At 40.2% G+C, this 17,046-nt stretch overlaps 1 protein-coding gene across 5 annotated transcripts; it reads right to left on the bottom strand.

Moving 5' to 3' along the window:
* Positions 1–478: 478 nt before the first annotated feature.
* Positions 479–17,039, bottom strand: ikbkg (inhibitor of nuclear factor kappa B kinase regulatory subunit gamma). 5 transcript variants are annotated; one of them, XM_077611586.1, is made up of 15 exons: positions 16,714–17,039; positions 16,097–16,237; positions 13,688–13,947; positions 13,109–13,183; positions 12,929–13,021; positions 11,763–11,939; positions 11,027–11,088; positions 10,773–10,820; positions 8,674–8,871; positions 8,432–8,584; positions 5,798–5,870; positions 5,578–5,712; positions 3,606–3,742; positions 3,410–3,486; positions 479–3,315 (listed from the first exon to the last, which is right to left on the bottom strand). In XM_077611586.1, the coding sequence occupies exons 2-15, from the start codon at positions 16,233–16,235 to the stop codon at positions 3,125–3,127; spliced, it is 1,818 nt and encodes a 605-aa protein (XP_077467712.1). In that variant the 5' UTR covers positions 16,236–16,237; positions 16,714–17,039; the 3' UTR covers positions 479–3,124. The 5 variants fall into 5 exon arrangements, with proteins under 5 accessions (XP_077467712.1, XP_077467786.1, XP_077467868.1 ...); XM_077611660.1 differs by lacking the exon at positions 16,714–17,039 and adding an exon at positions 16,353–16,422; XM_077611742.1 differs by lacking the exon at positions 10,773–10,820.
* Positions 17,040–17,046: the final 7 nt, after the last annotated feature.

Below are 17,046 nucleotides of genomic sequence, written 5' to 3'. Positions count from 1 at the left end.
GCTTCCGTGGTTTCCATGTTTTATATTACTTGTGTCTTTCATCCACTAATATTTGCCAGAGTCGCAGGGATGATGGGATGGGCTCCATTTCATCGGACTTTGGGCAGAAGGTGGGCTAAACCTCCAACCGGTTGTCAGGCAATCTTAATCATGTTATAAATAGTAATAATTTCTTCCTAGGTAGCCAAATTAGGGTTCTTAAGATGCAGTATAGAGTATATTTTCATTCAAAACAGCTATTCCTCACCACAAAAGTTATTTTACAGTTTTTTTAATGTAGGGAAATTATACATACATGGGAGGTTGCTTTTTTTCATTTTTTTCTGTTAACTAATTATACAACTTTGTTTGCATTATGGAGTTATAAAGTGGCAGGGTGAGTTGCACAAAAATGATTAGCATGAAGCCTCGAGTGTTTGTGGAACAAATGGAGGGGCCTTAGATATTTTCTCCGCAGTTAACGGCATCACGCGGATGCTTGCATTGAATATGTGGTTTATTTCAGAACTTGTTAAGTGTATGAAACCGGTTTCTTTTCACCAACAGAGAATATCCATCACAGACAATCACAAAACATTGACCTCAATGCTCTTACATTCAGGTAATTGATAGCTACAGGGAAGAGTACAACAATATCCCATATCCTCAGTGATACAGCAGTGATGTAGTCAGCAATATACATAACAGTACATAGAAAATGGATACTTTGTTCAATAAGAAAACCATCTCTAGTACAGATGTTTTGAGGCAATGCAGACTGGCAACATATATGACAAAAACATACCATATTTGAATATACACTTCAATTTAAAGTTATCTAGGTTACACGCTCACGTTGACTCTTCAGGGCCTTGGAAAAAGATTTCCCGTTTTTTCAAGATACATCATCTTAGGTCCAAAGATTAGATAATAAACTATGAATGACACCATTAAAGAAGACATTTAATTCCACATACTTCAACCATTCATTCCTAAATACACAGCTATATATGCACATTAAAAAGAAAGAAAAAATGAAAAAAATGAAGAAAAAAAACAATGAAAGAAAAAAGAAAGAAAGAACAAAATAAAGAAAAATAATGAAAATGGTAGCAGGGACTGTGTTAAAAAGCAGTTAAAATGAAAATCTTGTTCATCAGGGCCAAAGACTCTTCAGTGGAACTGTGGAAAAATCTGTAAAAAACAAATTACATAGAAGGAAAAGTACTGCAGTGGCGAATGAATGGAAAAGCTCCATCAAAAAGCTAATGGATGGACCATGTCAAGCGATTACAATACAATTGTTTCTTTAATTCAAAGAAGAGTCCTTTTTTTGGCACATCTTGTTTCAATCTTTAAGTATCCATAGTCTGATAACTTGATATAACGCAAGTTATATTCATTTTTTAAGTGCAAATAAAGTGCGACTACAAAAAAAAAATCTACCCCAGCTAAATACTGAGATGAAAAACGGATGGCCTTTCCCTGTCTACACCAATCAGCCATATCATCAAAATCAGTCTAAAAAAGCTGTCATGGAGTACACAAGAACCTTCATATTATTGTGATAATGATACAACATCAGTTTGCTAAAATATGTGTACAATCAAGTAGGAACCAATTGTCCGATAAATCTGAAATTGGATGGAAGTGTCTGGATTTAGGATGCAAAGACAAAAGTAGAACTTGGTATGTGATATATAAAAAAACCCTAAACATCACACTAGATTTTTCAGTGCTCAAATTCTTTAATGTTAGCACTACCTGGTTCAATAAACTGCCCTATTAACACAATTACCGTATTTTCTTGCATATAAGCCGACCCGCGTATAAGACGCACTCTTAAAATTGCCTTAAAATTATTGAATTTTACAATTTCTTGCGTATAAGATTCAGAATTTTCACCATTTTGAGTTACAAATACAGCTTATATGCGAGAAAATACAGTAAGAGCGGAAGTACAGTAATACCTTGACATACGAGTCCCCTACATACGAGGAATTTGAGATACGAGTAAAATTCCAATCAAATATTTACCTTGCGATGAGACAAATTTTGAGATACGAGCATACGAAACAGCCAGGTGGCCAGGGTGCAAGAGGCTGCTTATGATTTCAGCGCAGTCTTTCTCGCCGCATCTCTGTCGTGCAAAAACCTCTACGAGCACTGGGCGAAGTGTTGCGTTTTTCCATGTTTTTTTTGCGTTAGTCAGTGCAGAATTAAGGGAAACACAATGGGTCAAAAGCAAGCTGGTGCAATGAAGGGTAGTGCGAAGAAAAGCCGTATGATGACAATCAAAATGAAGCACAAAATAATCGAAAAACATGGAGTGTACGCGTGATTGAGCTGGCTCGCCAATACGTATGGAGAAGCAGGAAGTTCGCCTCGAAAGCCGCGCTGGAATACATTAACCTCTTTGCCTTGGTTATTGCACAAGAAGGTTTAAATTTAGTGAAACGTAAGATTAAAACTTTTTAAAGTGTGTGTGTATAGGAATCTAAGTTCACTTAAGTTAAATTAAGAGTTTATGTTACATTACGAGCGCATCCGTCAAGTCTCTCTCTCCCATCCGCGAACTCCCCGTTGTATTGAATGTCTCATTTTATTTTTTCAGAGGGTGGGAACGAATTAATTTGTATTTAGTTAATTTCTATGGGAAACGTTGATTTGAGATACGAGTGAATCGACATACGAGCTCAGTCCCGGAACGCATTAAGCTCGTATCTCAAGGCATGACTGTATCTCAAAAACTCTACCGTGTTACGGTAAAAACTTTTGAGAATAATAAGGCACACTAATCCACGGTACTGTATGAAAAGAATTGGTTATTAAAAGGAAAACGTTTGTGCTTTTGTAAATTAGTAAACAGCTGTTAGTCAATCACACTTGGGACCCATTATCCTGTTGTATCACTGGATGTCCTTCCTCTGAACTTGTATAGCAGATATTTGTAACGCTTTCAGATCATCTTAATTTAGTCAAATCAATTTTGAGGGTAGAATGCCAAAACCACATAGTCTTAAAGCTCAACCAAAGACAGGTGCTATTGTAATTGTAAGTTATTCAATTCACCTAGCCAGGGTTTAAATGCTATGGCTGGTGGGTGTTTGATGATGGCTTGGTTTTAAGATGAACTCTGAATCTGTTACTGTATGCAGTCCATTACATGAATTTGCAGTGTGTCCATATCTGGAGCATGATACTGGCACTTTGGACAGCATAAATCTGGCAGATCCTCAACTCCAACTGCTCCTTGATCACCAGCCTGCACCAATCCAGAATTGCGGTAGATGGATGGAGGAGGTGCAGTGTTGAAAGTACCGGGAGAAAATCCACCTGATAAAAAGGGCGCATGAAGACTCCTTTCAATTTAAGAACTCTGTTCTGTTCTCTAAGCCTCTGTGTGTAGCATTACACAGTCGTGACGTACCTTGTGAAGGTGGAATGTGTGGAACACGTGCTGAGAAGTCGTCTTGATGTCTCAGCTTCATCTGCTCCATACGTACCCTTAAAAAGTTAATCATGTGAATACCTTAATTTATCTGCTTAGGAAATCAATCTGTTATTACTTTACCAGCATAATTATTCACGAGATTCACGTTTTTTTTTGAACTGGCAAAATTTACCGGGATGCGGCGTCCTGTTTGTGCCGATCAATTTCAGCCAAAGCATGAGTCAGCTGATCCTGCAGCTCTTCTTTTTTCTGATTTAGTTTTTCCCTTGCTTCTCTTTCTGCAAGGAAGTCTGCCTTGTAGATCTCAGCCTGAAGACATTTTGAGATGGAGGACAAACAAATGCATGAAACTCAATATACCTGTTAGGTTTGTATGCTTTTGGAGTTTTGTGTTGATGTTGTAACGTCCACAGGAGACGTCGTGGCGAGGTAGGAGGGATTAGGACCCCATCACGGGGAAGCAGGTGAGGACGAGGCAAATTGTGCTCATAACCAAAACTTTAATAACTTAGGAGGGACCTTACAAAATAACACGGACTTGTGAAACGAAACATGAAACCAAACCGGACTAGGGAAAACACGTGGAATCGAGGAGCAAGGTAGCGTGGATGCATGGTAAGGAAATTTAGGCAGACGATCCGACAATGACATTAAACTCAGTGGGGTTTAAATAGACAAATCAGAGACTAATTTCGAATCACGCGCAGCTGCGCAGACACAACGGCAAGGCAGGAGGGACAAACGAGAGTCGGGAAAAACAATAGCAGGCTGCTCCTAACAGATGTAGTCTTGGCTTTTTCTGTGACATGTACTCTCTTTAGAACAAAGCCAACCTACCATACTTCTTTTGTAACCAAATGGAATTTATCAGTAACACCACCTATGGAATTTTCCACTAACACCGCCTATGTGTTAAGGTGTGCGCGTCACCGCCTACTTTTGTGTCACCGCCTATTTTTCTGTCACGTGATCTTGTTTCAATAAAACCCGCGGAGCAGAGGGGGGAGTTCGGAGACCATGCAGAGATCACCATTGAGAGCGCAGGGAGATTGAACTCTCTGCCTGTCTCTCTCCGTGCTCCCCTTCTGCAGAAGCGTTAAAATCTCACTCCATCTGTCTTTGTGTGCTTACTTGTGTTCGACCTTATTGAATGTTCAGCGCGGACCTGACATTTTCCCTCTGTGTAACGTGTCGTTGTGATTGTCCATTTCTGTCAAATGCTGTTGCCTCCCTCGTGTGTCACCCACCTGTTCTCCATGTCTCGTTCACCCATGTCTTTGTGATTAAGTCCCCTGTGTTTGTTCATTTGTTGTTGCGTCCTTGTCAATGTCATGTAACTGTTGGGTGTGCATCCAAGCCCTCCCTTGGTATACTTGAGTCTGTAGCTTTTGGTTTACCTAGGCACTTTTGCGGTCTCTGTCTGATTTTTGGTCTCTTAATTAAACCTTTTGAGTTACCACCACCATTCAGGGCCTCCCTGTTTTCCTGCAATTGGCTCCATCCTCTGCTTACCACACTATGTGACAATAGCCTGCGATATTGAACCTTAAGTCAGTCAATCATCACTCATCATCTCTAGGAATTCCCATATGCTCATGGCTCAGCAGCCAAAGTGTATTTTTCAGATTTGTGAAAATGGACAAACTAAGCCAATTTTAAGAAATAACAACTTGGCGAAAAAAAATCTAGCCTTGTGACTACTTTACAGATGCTCTGTACATCCAAAATGACATAAAAAATGTTAAAACAGGGATATGTAGTGTAAGGATAAGTGGAGAAATCCACTCAGTTTTAAAGTTGTTCCACCCCGATAAACAGCAACTCAAAAAGTCTGAATGATTTCATCAAAGTAAAATGTGTTATTACTTTTGAGCTACAAATATTTAGAAGAAAAAAAAATGTGCAGTCATGCTTCAGTTTTACACAAATATAAACCTAATGGCTTATGAGCGATAAATTCCTTCAGTTGACTCATGCGCATTTGAGCTGAGACTCTGCTTTATTGTAAACAAACATATCCGGTTCTGACAAATCTATTGGAATAGAGGTTTTTGAAATGTTGGAAAAAATATCAATAATAACTCAACACCTTCCACTATAAAAACTCAAGTACCTCATGAATAATGTGACCAACAAATGCGTACCTGTGCAGTGAGAACAGGAACCGTTTCCAGTGAGCCTTTTTGTTGCTCTACCTCCTCCTTTAATTTGTCAATAAGGTCCTGCTTAAGGGCCAACGCTCTCTCTGCCTCCTCGAGTCGACTGCACAAATCCCCTCCCTGGAACACATGGATATGAAAACATTAACCTGGTAGAAGTAACAGAATTGTCACGGGTAAAGGTTGGTCATTCAATGCATTTTACCTCACTCTTAAGTATAGCATCATAGTCTCTAAAGAGACAAGTGTAGGCATGCTGAAGCTGTGTCAGTTTTTTCCTTTAAAGAAAAGAAGGGATCATCATAGTTATTTTTGATACATTAAAAAGCAGATGGACAGAGTAACCTTTCAAAATTGAAAATAGGTTTATCGGCCTAATGGGAAATGTGCAAAATGCTTCGAAACAAAATGACACAGGTGCTAAAATTTGTCATTTTGTTGATTTGAATACCTGGTAACTTAATGGACAATCAGGAAAAAAAAATACATACGAGCTTATCAAGCCTTGAAACTCAGAGATTCATTCATTTTCCGCTTATCTTCACAAGGGGTACGGGGGTGCTGGAGCCAATCCCACCTTAACTACGGGCACGGAAACGGCAGCCAGCCAATCGCAGTGCACAAAGAGAAGGACAAACATTCATACTCACACTCATATCTACGGGAAACTTAGAGTGAGAACTGTGAGGCCGACGCGCTAACCACTCGTACGCTGGGCCGCCCATATCCATACAATCATGAGAAAATTAGGTTGTGCTTCTGTTGGAAACACTAGCGCAAAGTGGCAACATGGAGACCTCAAAGAGCTCTCAAATGACCTGAACGTATTCAACATCATGGTTCAAGGCTTAAACATTTGAGCTTTCCACTGTGATGAATGAGAACTAGAAAACCACAAACACAATTCATATTAGCCTGATATGGTAGGCCAAGAATATCAGTGATGCCAAAGCAAAAGATGGCGTGAACGTGTGAACGACAACGCATAGACGACGACCAAAAAACAAAAACATAATTTTGCTGCAAACGGCTTCACTGTGCATCTTTCAACAATACAGAGCACTTTGCACAAAGAGAAACAGGGCGGGATAATGACGAATAAGAACCGTTTTCTTCATACTTGCTACAGACTCACTTGAGGTATGCAAAAGCACATTTGCACAAGACAGCTTCATATTGGGACAAGGACTTCAAACTGAAGAAAAAAAAAATAGTTACTATTTTATACATTGTCATGAAAGAGCACTGCATTCCAAGTAAAGCACCAGCTACCTTAAGTAAAATTTGGTGGGCGGGCCAGCATGCTACAGTGTTGCCTGACCAGCCATGGTCAGGGAATTTTGTTTAAAGTGCATTCCTGTCAATATCAACAGCAACTTGGGAATTATACTCATCAAATAGTCACAAATTTTCCATTGTATGCCGGGCATAGACTATTTCAACAATACAAAAAGCCACAACATTGCTCAAAATCTACTACTACTACTACTCTACTATTCATACAAACTCGCTAGAAGAATGTTTTAAGAGAGACATCCCAGTCCTCAGGCCTGAATATAGTAGTTGAAAATCTGTTCCATGATCTGGAATGGACTGTCCAGGCATGGCAACAATTAAACTGAACTAAACCAGTAAAGAGGATTGGTCCGAAGCTCGGCGGAAATGACAAACATTTAGAGGCTGTTATTTTAGCAAAAGGAAAATTTACTACTACAACTTTAGCATTGGTTCAATTTTTGGGGTGTCCAAATGATTTTTTTTTTACCTGTAAAATGTTGTATTGATGATCATTGCACATCTTCCATTAGACCAAAAATGTACCATCACTTAATGACAATATATATGTTCATGAAAAGGGAGTTTCTTATCCAAACACCCAATGATTTACAACTAAAATAAGGAAAATTATTAACCAATCAAGGGTGCGTATCTGAAATTACCTGCCCTTCCGTATCAGTGCATGCGCACAAATATAACTGACATTACAAAATAGCTGCCCATAAAATGTCTTTTTTTGTCAATGATTTAATATTGTCATAGGTCTAAGAAATTCCCAATTTGCATAACTACTTAAAGCAACTGGTCTTTCATATGAATTTCCTTCTATACATGAGTTGTCTTCAACATAGTACACCAATGGCCTGGGTCCTACGAAAATGTTTGAATCTGATTATTTTTTCAGGCACACTTTAAAACAGGGGTGTCCAAACTATTCCACAAAGGGCCGCAGTGGGTGCGGGTTTTCATTCCAACCCATCAAGATGACACCTTTTCACCAATCGGGTGTCCTACAAGTGCAATCAGTGGATTGCAGTCAGGTGCTTCTTGTTTTCTTCAGAAATCTCATTGGTCAAAATGTCTGTGCTGGATCGGCTGGAACAAAAACCTGCACCCACAGCGGCCCTCGAGGACCGGTTTGGCCATCCCTGCTTTAAAACCTAGAATGAATCTTTCATAATGTAACTTTGGAAAAGCAGTGTTGTAAAGAATGAGCATTGTAGTATTAATAAAGCCTTTTAGACACAGGTACTACTCAAAAAATTGGAATATCTCAGTCTTCCCCATTACTGAACTCTTTAAAGCTCAACGTAAGACTGATTTCTTAAAGGCTGGCTCTTAAAGTCGCGTTTCCAAAGTATAGTAGGTTTTTAAGTTTCATTGTTTTAAAGAGCTGAAAATCTTCATCATCAACACATTTAAAAAAGGAATCGCTCGAGATGTGTCAATTTGTATGTATTGGCTTGCTTTCATCTTTCATGTTAAATAAAACAGCTTTTACTCGATATTCAAATTTTTCTGGTAGTACTGTAGTAGAAGACGTGTGCGTGTGTGTCCCCACTTTTCCATAGTGACAACGTTTCTCTCCGTTTTGAGGGCTTGCTCCAAACTCTGTATCTGCAACATTAGTTTGTCCTTGTTCACATGGTGCTGATTCCTCTGCTGCTCCAGGTCTTGTTCTGTCACTTGCAGGGCTTTCACCTTACTACCCAATCTGCTCAGGTATAGAAAATTGCCTCATATAAGCTCACACATGCTGACTGTCTTGCACATCTCAAGGACTCGCAGAAAACAATAACATACTTATCTTCCAGGATTTTGCACTCTTTCTCACTTTTGTCCAGACAGCTTTGCCTCTCATTGAGTTCTGCTAGAAGAGATGTGGCCTGAGCTTTGAGTGCCTCACAGTCCTTATCCTTTTGCTTGAGAAGAGCCTCGGTTCTGTCACGCTGAGCAGAACTCTTCTGCAGGTAGTCAAGCTTCTCCTCCAGCTCACGATACCTAATAATTACAATGATATTGATTACAGTGCGCAACAATTTAAGGAAAAAATTGCTGTAGGTCTGGCAGCTGCTCTTGACGAATTATCGCGTGAGTCCAGAATCCAAAACATCCTCAGTTTGTCTCAATCACGTCCATTTTTTTTCTTACTACTATATATACACAACTAGCCATGTCCTTAGTGAAAACTTCAGTGTTAAACCCTGGTGTCCTGCCTATTTTGTTGATATTTTATTCTATTTCAACATTCTAAATTTTGAATAAAACGGGCATTTATGGCAAATACAGTTTCCTTATATTTTCTGTTAAAAGAAAATGGTGATCCTATTATTTTTTTAAAAAATCACGTGATGGAGAAAAACAGATCAGTTTTGGATTTCGCTCCCAGAAATGAGGTCAAAAGTGTAGTTGGATTTAAATCAACAAAAATTTTGCTCCCCAATGTTAATTGTTTTATTATAATCTAAACTAAACTATATTATGAAGAATTTGAAGGTTGCAAACCACCAGAAATACTGCAATGACAAAACTAATTACACTTTGGTGTGATCAAATCATGCACAATGATCACAGGAAACAAGTTTAAAGAGTTTTGTTTCACAGTTCTCAATTATTCTTCCTGCATATGATTTCTTGTGTGTGTAGTTAAAACTCTTTTTCCACAACTGTAACATAACATCTGACATTTCGAGGACTTTGAAACAGCTAATTTAAGATTTAGAAAATATGCTTGAGCTGAAAAAGAGTAGTATAAATAATGTAAGTCTTGAATTTAAAAGAAACATTATTGCTTTGTAATTTTATTTCTTACCACACAAATGTCATGTGTCAGTCAAGCTAAAACAGTGGTCGGGAACCTTTTTGACAGAGAGAGCCGTAAACAATTCATATTTTGAAATGTTATTCCTTGAGAGCCATATTGGGAATTTATTCATTCATTCATTCATCTTCCGTACTGCCAATCCTCAAAAAGGTTGCGGGGGTCGCTGGAGCCTAACCCAGCTGCCTTTGGGCGAAAGGCAGACTACACCGGTCGGCAGTCAGTCGCAGGGCACACAGAGAGACAAACGACCATTCACGCTCCCAATCATACCGCTACCAGCAGGAATTGAGCCCGCGCCTGCCCGCACCGAAGTCAGGCGAGTGAACCTCTACACCACGAGGCGGCTTATTCGGAATTTAAAAGTCAAAATATATGAAGTTTTAAAGTACAAAAAGTCTCTGAATTCTTTTGACAAAATTGTTACGCTGTTGCTAATCAATCAGGATCAATAACAGTATGTATGCAGAAGATTCTAAAGCAGGCTCGCGAGCCATATGTGGCTCATTTGTTGGGCGCATATGGCTCTCTGTTAACCTGTAAGCTAAAATGTACCTCTACCGCTGCTATAATCTTTTTCTTCTTCTTTAGACTCCCTCGTGAACGCACTCTCATTTATCCTCATTGATTAGCAACAGTGTAATAATGTAGTTAAAATAATTCTGAGACTTATTTTTGTAAGTGTTGAGGGGACCCCAAAAAAACTACACGATAAAAAATATGATAATTAAAGCGGCGCTAAAGGTTCCGTCAACGCCACAGGGCTGAAGTGACGCTCCTATTGGTGCGTTCGGGACTCAGCGGTTTCCATATTTTCGCTCACATGTTAGCGGAGACCAATATGCATGCATCAAAAGAGCCACAGGTTCCCAACCACTGAGCTAAAAGATATTCATTCACAACATAAAATTGTATGTTTTGGACTGGGGCTTAACTATTAACAATGTTTGCAAAATAATTCAATGAACAAAGCCACAGATCAGCTTACAACAGCCAGAGTGCAGAAGGGAGAAGAAAGGAGCAACGTAACATGCATATGACCAATGAGAGAGAGAAAAGCCACACAGAGCTGTGGGCTCACCTGCCCTGTGTGGCCTGAAGCTGCTCTGTGAGTTTAGCCAGGCTAGAGCTGGAATAAGGAGGAGGAATAAAGGGGAAAATAAGCAAGGCTTTAATTACAGCAATAAAACCCGCATGAAGAGCACTCGTGGTAATTTAACTCAAAATTTAGTTAAGGTAGAAAAATGTTCCATAGCAAAGTGCTGTTGCCAGACTGGAAATTCTAGTAGTATTTGATTGAAAATGATACCATGATCGAGAAAAAAAAGATCATACCAGTCAGAGGAGTACCGAGCTTCAGTGCGATGTTGACCAGCTTCCTCAGTACCACTGCTTGCCTGCCACAGAAAGTCACGTATAAGCTTTTCCCATCATATAATTTTTAACACTGCATCAGTTGACATTGGAAACTCAAATCCATCAACAAAATCAAGTTCCCCCCAAGTTCACTTTGAGCCATTTGGGATGAGCTGGATCACTGTGACATGCACCTGAGCTGTGACCGGACGTTTGGTCGCCGGACTTTTGGTCGCCGGACGTTTGGTCGCCGGACGTTTGGTCGCCGGACGTTTGGTCGCGGACGTTTGGTCGCGGACGTTTGGTCGCCCGGACCCAAACAACCGGCGACTAAACGTCCGGCGACCAAAATTCCGGCGACAAAACAAGGTAAAACAACACGGTCTACGCATCAATCAAAGCCAACAATGGCCCTGAGCAGTTTCACTGAGCGGACGTGTGAGTGTATAAGAGTTGTACATGAGTTGTCCCCTTAAGAAGGGACGTCAGTCAGGGTCTTAACAAGTTCTCCAACAAAACACAATAAAAGTACGGGAAATTTGGAGCTTTTCTTTAGCCTAATAATTAATAGGGCATTAAGTATGACTAAATAATAATTCGCAGTTTGTATTTAGGGAATTTGAGCAATAATTTTAAATGGTAATTATCAATAACCTTCCGGGCGACCAAATGTCCGGCGACCTAAAGTCCGGCGACCAAACGGCCGAGTACCCACCTGAGCTAGTTTGGCCCACAGCTGATCAATGTAGCGACGCATTCGCTCTCTCTCTTTTTCACACTCGTCCCTCTGCTTCTCCAGCTCTTCGTTTTTCTTTTTGAGGTCTCGCATCGCTTCCTCCAGCTTTTCTTTGTGGCTCTTCACTTGCAGGACATCAATTGCACCCTCAACGAGCTGTACAGAGAAATGCAAGTTGACGGCCTTACGAATGAGTGGGTAAGTATGGGAACAATACTAAAGAAATAATTTGGATAGACTAACTCAATAATCATGATGTTCTCAATATTCTTGATTTGGTTAAAGAAAGAATTTCAAACAAGCATTACAGTACAGGTGCTCTAAAGTATTGGATAACTTTATGAAAGCCAAGGAGATTTTTTTTCAAGTAAAGCCAACAGCTAAGCACTCCATCAAAAAATTGCGAACATGCTTGCTTTCGGCACCACCAGAAATCTCCCCAAAAATGGCCTTTTGTTGGATCTATAGGAATTCTATGCTCAGAAAATATAGCACTAGAAGGGTGGTGCTGAGAACCCATTAAGTAGAGAGGTAAGGAGAATTAGCCCTTGAGTCCACGTAAAGGCATCAACATGGCCAATCAGCCACGTATTCGTGCAGATTTACGGCATCCGACTGTCATAAAAACTTCTGAACAAAGAGAAGATTTGCCAATTCTCCGTGTACTGGGTATGAATACAATATCTGTTGTTTTACATCTTAAAATGTCACTACCTGGGAAGAAATGCTTTTATATCACAGACCCTACGAGACCCTCATTTAGATTCGGAACCAGTAGCGCTCTTTCTCGACCAGGCGTTTTTTTTAATTCTTGCTTGCCTTTACAAGCCCATTTACGAAAGTTAGCATTGAGGGTGGTCAATTCCCACAGTGGTGCGTTTGTCAGTTGTTTGAAGATTAGATTATTAGATTAGATAACTTTATTCATCCCATATTCGGGAAATTTCACTGTCAGGGTAGCAAGAGGGTGAGAATACAGACACAGATGGAGAGGGGAGGACATTTTCGTCAGACAAAAACTACAAATGTAGCATCTGAGGGATCAAGATTGATTTGATTTTCTACAGGTCATTCGAAGATGATTAATTCGGAGCAAAAACATGAACACTGGTGATAAACAGCAGGGTTTGAGGGAGCAGCCTCACCTTGCCATTCTCCCTCCCTATTGACCCCCCCGATACCTCTGTAAGGGAGGTAGAGAGGTGACTACTCACAGAGCTATATACACTTGGATCACCCTAGAACAAACATGCTATTAGAAGGGAAATAAACTAATACATTACAACCCAGAGCATATACAGCAAGCAGGTGACCATTTATCTTACCAAGCTACGGGGAAGAGTTGTCTGCGTGTGCTGATCTGCTTCCTCCACTTTCTTCTTTTCTTGCTGATCCGGGACCTGAAAGAAGAGATTCATGCATTCATATTTTGTTGGATTGCTTGTCTTTTTCTTTTGGAAAGTGCATGAGCTTTTCCCCTAGGAAATTCATTAAAGTATACATAGTTTCTGTTGTTTTTGCTCAATCGTGACTAATTCAAATAGCTTGGCAACAAAACTTCTCATGGGGCACTAAATGTTGCTGACATTAGAGCATTGACATTTTCTGTGGGCCGAACTAAAGAACAAAAAAAGTGTGAACTTCATTTCTAGCATATCAGTGCCTTTCATAAACTCTTAAGGCATACTCGTGGATTTAAGGACAGGATTTCGCTTTTACGGAGATTAAGGCTGTTCATATCAATGGTGGCTCATGTTGCTTGCCAAAAGAAATCGGGACAGTTAGACGTCAAATCCATTGGATCCGGGAAGGGCGGGTAGCAAATGATACTGCCTGAGCCCTATTGCCCTGTTGTGGCTATCAAAAATGTACTGACAATTTTCATTCATTTTAAATAAACCAACCTGTGCTGCATCAAGAAGGCCATTTTTTGTCGGAAAGGGGTCTTCAGTCTGACTCGAGCTACTGCATTGGCTGGATGAGGAGGCAGGTCCATTCACAAGACCTTGTAAAGAGTGGTTCTCCTGGGCTAACCTCTCTACCAAGGCCCTGGCCTCTTGGAAACGACAACTGAGAAATTCCCTTTCTTCCCTTGTCTTTCGCTGCCAACCCTCCATCTCTTCACAGCGCTGGCGTAAAGCAAGGTTGCTTCGCCGCAAGGCATCTGAAATAAGGTAAGATATGGAAAATTTGTCAAACTTAAATAACTCTGTGGAGCTAACTGATCAAACTGATCTGACAGGTCGTCTTAAACTGCAATACTGGAAGTAAATGATGTATACAAAATTTGTCATATCCTACAAAGTTGCCTGTTTTCTTTTTGTTGTCACTTTTGGTCACTGGTTCACACATCCCCACCACACTTGTTGTAGTTGTAGTTTCAAATAATGGCTATGTAATTTGCATGTTCACACTGTGACTGCGTTTCCAGGTACTTTTTCCAAGGACATTCCCAAATATGCATAGTGACGGAAAGGAGCAGTTCTCCAAATGTGATCTTTTTTAGATAAGAGCATTTAATTTGTTTCACTATTACATGCCATAGATAGTATACAAACGTCTGCCATCTATTTGATGAGTAAATATTTACTCACATCAAACTGGAAGCAGTAATTTGTAGATGGTCCCTAACCCGGCAGAAGGAGATACAGTAATCCCTTGAATATCGCAGTTAATGTAGACCAGACATGGGCGCGATAAACGCAAAACCACAAAGTAGGATCACCCCTATTATAACTACCTTTATTTATTTTTTTGTGTGTTTTTTTTCTTCAGTGCTGAGTCCAAGTAGCAAGCGGAAGACCCGCGAGTTTCAGCATGGATTTTCACATTTTTCTGAACTTTTTTTTTTTTTAAAAATTGCTTCAGTGCTGAGTTCTCTGTTTTCCGCCATTTTCCTAGTAGCAAGCAGAAGACAGGGGAGTGGCTTCCGCTTGCGAGTTTCATCGCGGATTTTCACATTTTTATGAATTTACAAAAAAATGTAATTAAAAAAAATGTTCCAACAGAAAAAAATCCATGATGCCGTGAAGCCGCGAAAGTTGAAGCCGCGAAAGTTGAAGCCGCGAAAGTTGAAGCCGCAAAAGTTGAAGCCACGAAAGTTGAAGCCGCGATATTCGAGGGATTACTGTATACAGCTTCTAGCCGTTGTTACATTTATAGGGACAAGAAATGCACGTGATCTTTTGACAGACAGTTTCCAAAATTGTCCTCCACGCACTACACTTGTGATATAGTCAATAATCTATATGGATATTCCAAGATGGCGCCGTTCACGCGGGAGCCAGTGGGAGTAGCTCTGTACACTTATGATTTTTGAGTTTTACAGCCCTTCTATCTTTTTTTTAAATTACATTTTAATATTTCTTAATACATCCCTTTTTACTTTACTTTGTACTTTATACTTTTTACTTTAATGTTTTTACAACTTTCCTTGTTCCGTTAGCCTGGCTTCTTTTGGCTACTTCTTTTTTTGGAACCATTCAGCCATGCCTACGCTGTCACACACATGGGACTAGCTGTTACAATACGCTGCAGAAGGAGCAACACCTCGGTGCCGCCGGAGTTTTGGAGCTGGACAAAAGTGCCGGGAGGAGAGGCAACGCTTCTGACCACCATTCCATCGTGGGATAAGATGGAAGAGCTGTCGGCGCTTACCAGCAACGGAGTCGAGGAGTTCTGCCCTGCTGCTGTTTTCTTCAGCTCCAGACTACTGAGGAACTGTGCGGATAAGCTTGGAAGAGTGACTGCATATTCTCTACCTCGGTCACAGTCTGTAGAAGTTCCCCATCTCAGGAAGACTTCCTGTGTGTGGTTCCAGTTTTTGTCCAACTTTACGTCTTTTTGAGTCTATCCGTTTTTGCTACCGAAACTCGTAGCTCGTTTTGTGTTTTTGCTGCTTTTCTGTCTTAATGATTTGGTGATTCTTAATGATCCCATTGACTTTGATTTGCTTTGTACTTTGTGCTTTTTGCTTTTGCTTTGTTGTTCTGCGGCCTTTGACTGTACTGTCTAACTTATAACTATGGCTTCTCTTGCTACTGTCACAATGAAATTTCCCGAATACGGGATGAATTAAGTTATCCAATCTAGCTAAGAAGCAGTTTGAGTGAGAACAAACTGAATATTACACATCCAGCAAACCTTTACCCACACCACGATATGTAAAATGCCACGATTACACTTTTATGATAGCAATAATCGTGTAATATAAATGATAAGATGCCCCTTTGTAGGTTGAGTCAGGCCAGCAAGAACAAAGAAAATAATGGGAGTGATCCCTGCCACGCCAACATTGTGTGGCGACGAGGTACCTCTGAGCTGCTGATTGTCCCCAAGCAACCGCGTGACTACTTCATTGGCTGCCAGCTCTGGTGGGACCCTGAGGGCCCCCCCACTATCCTCTCCTGACATGTCCCACTGCAGTGCGCCATCAGGCTGGGGCTGCACCATGCCTAAAGACAGATGTAAACACACACATATCAGTGCAAAATCGTACTCATTCAAACAATAGGCGTTGTCGCGACACAAAGATGATCGTTTACGTTCTATTTAAACGTCAGACCATACCGGACTGGACCCCCGAACCGTAATTGGAATACTATCAGCAGTACCGTACCATCATGCGTAGGAGAAGCGTCGTTTCTGACCGCAAGAAAACATTACGTCATACCCATAAGAATGGGGCAAACGGGGGACTAAGAAATGCTAGCCTGTAACGTATTTTTTCTTTCACCATTTAAATGTAAAAGAAAAAGGGAATTAAAACAAAGAAAAGTAGACATATTGTGTAGTTATTAGTGACGTTAGAACGCACAGTAATGAAACAATGGAAGAACTATCTAATAAAACAATAATAATAATAATAATAATAAAAATAATAAACATTAAATACATGTTCGTAAAAATACAATAAGGGACTTCGTGTTACCTTTTATTCTTGTCCAGCGTTAGTATTCGGGGGAAAGGGCAGCCAAAGATAGTTCGCTAACAGCCAGAACGAAACTAGAGGTAGAAAACTACGTCTGCTAGCCACTTAGCTCAGGGAGCTAGCCTGAAATGACTGCTTCTGGGATCAAAAGTAATTGTTGACAATTAAAAAACTAGACAATAAAAATGAATATACCCCAAGTTAATTATCTGCTCCTATATTTTCTTAAATCATTTGGTATGGGTTGAGATCAACTATAAAACACATGACGAGGCCAGTGTTGTTAGCACAGGAAATCTGTCACATAACCCCGAATTTTGACTCACAGGCAGA

Source organism: Stigmatopora argus, chromosome 1, assembly GCF_051989625.1.
Source record: "Stigmatopora argus isolate UIUO_Sarg chromosome 1, RoL_Sarg_1.0, whole genome shotgun sequence".
NCBI lineage: Eukaryota > Metazoa > Chordata > Actinopteri > Syngnathiformes > Syngnathidae > Stigmatopora > Stigmatopora argus.
Note: the sequence above shows the minus strand (reverse complement) of the source record. Positions and strands in the feature narration are given on the sequence as shown.

Coding starts and splice junctions, on each gene's coding strand:
- ikbkg (XM_077611586.1), bottom strand. CDS start 16,235: ATGGTGCAGCCCCAGCCTGATGGCGCACTGCAGTGGGACATGTCAGGA. Junction 8,585..8,673: donor TGCAAAATCCTGGAAGATAA/GTATGTTATTGT, acceptor ATACCTGAGCAG/ATTGGGTAGTAAGGTGAAAG. Junction 5,871..8,431: donor AACGTTGTCACTATGGAAAA/GTGGGGACACAC, acceptor TTTTCTTTAAAG/GAAAAAACTGACACAGCTTC.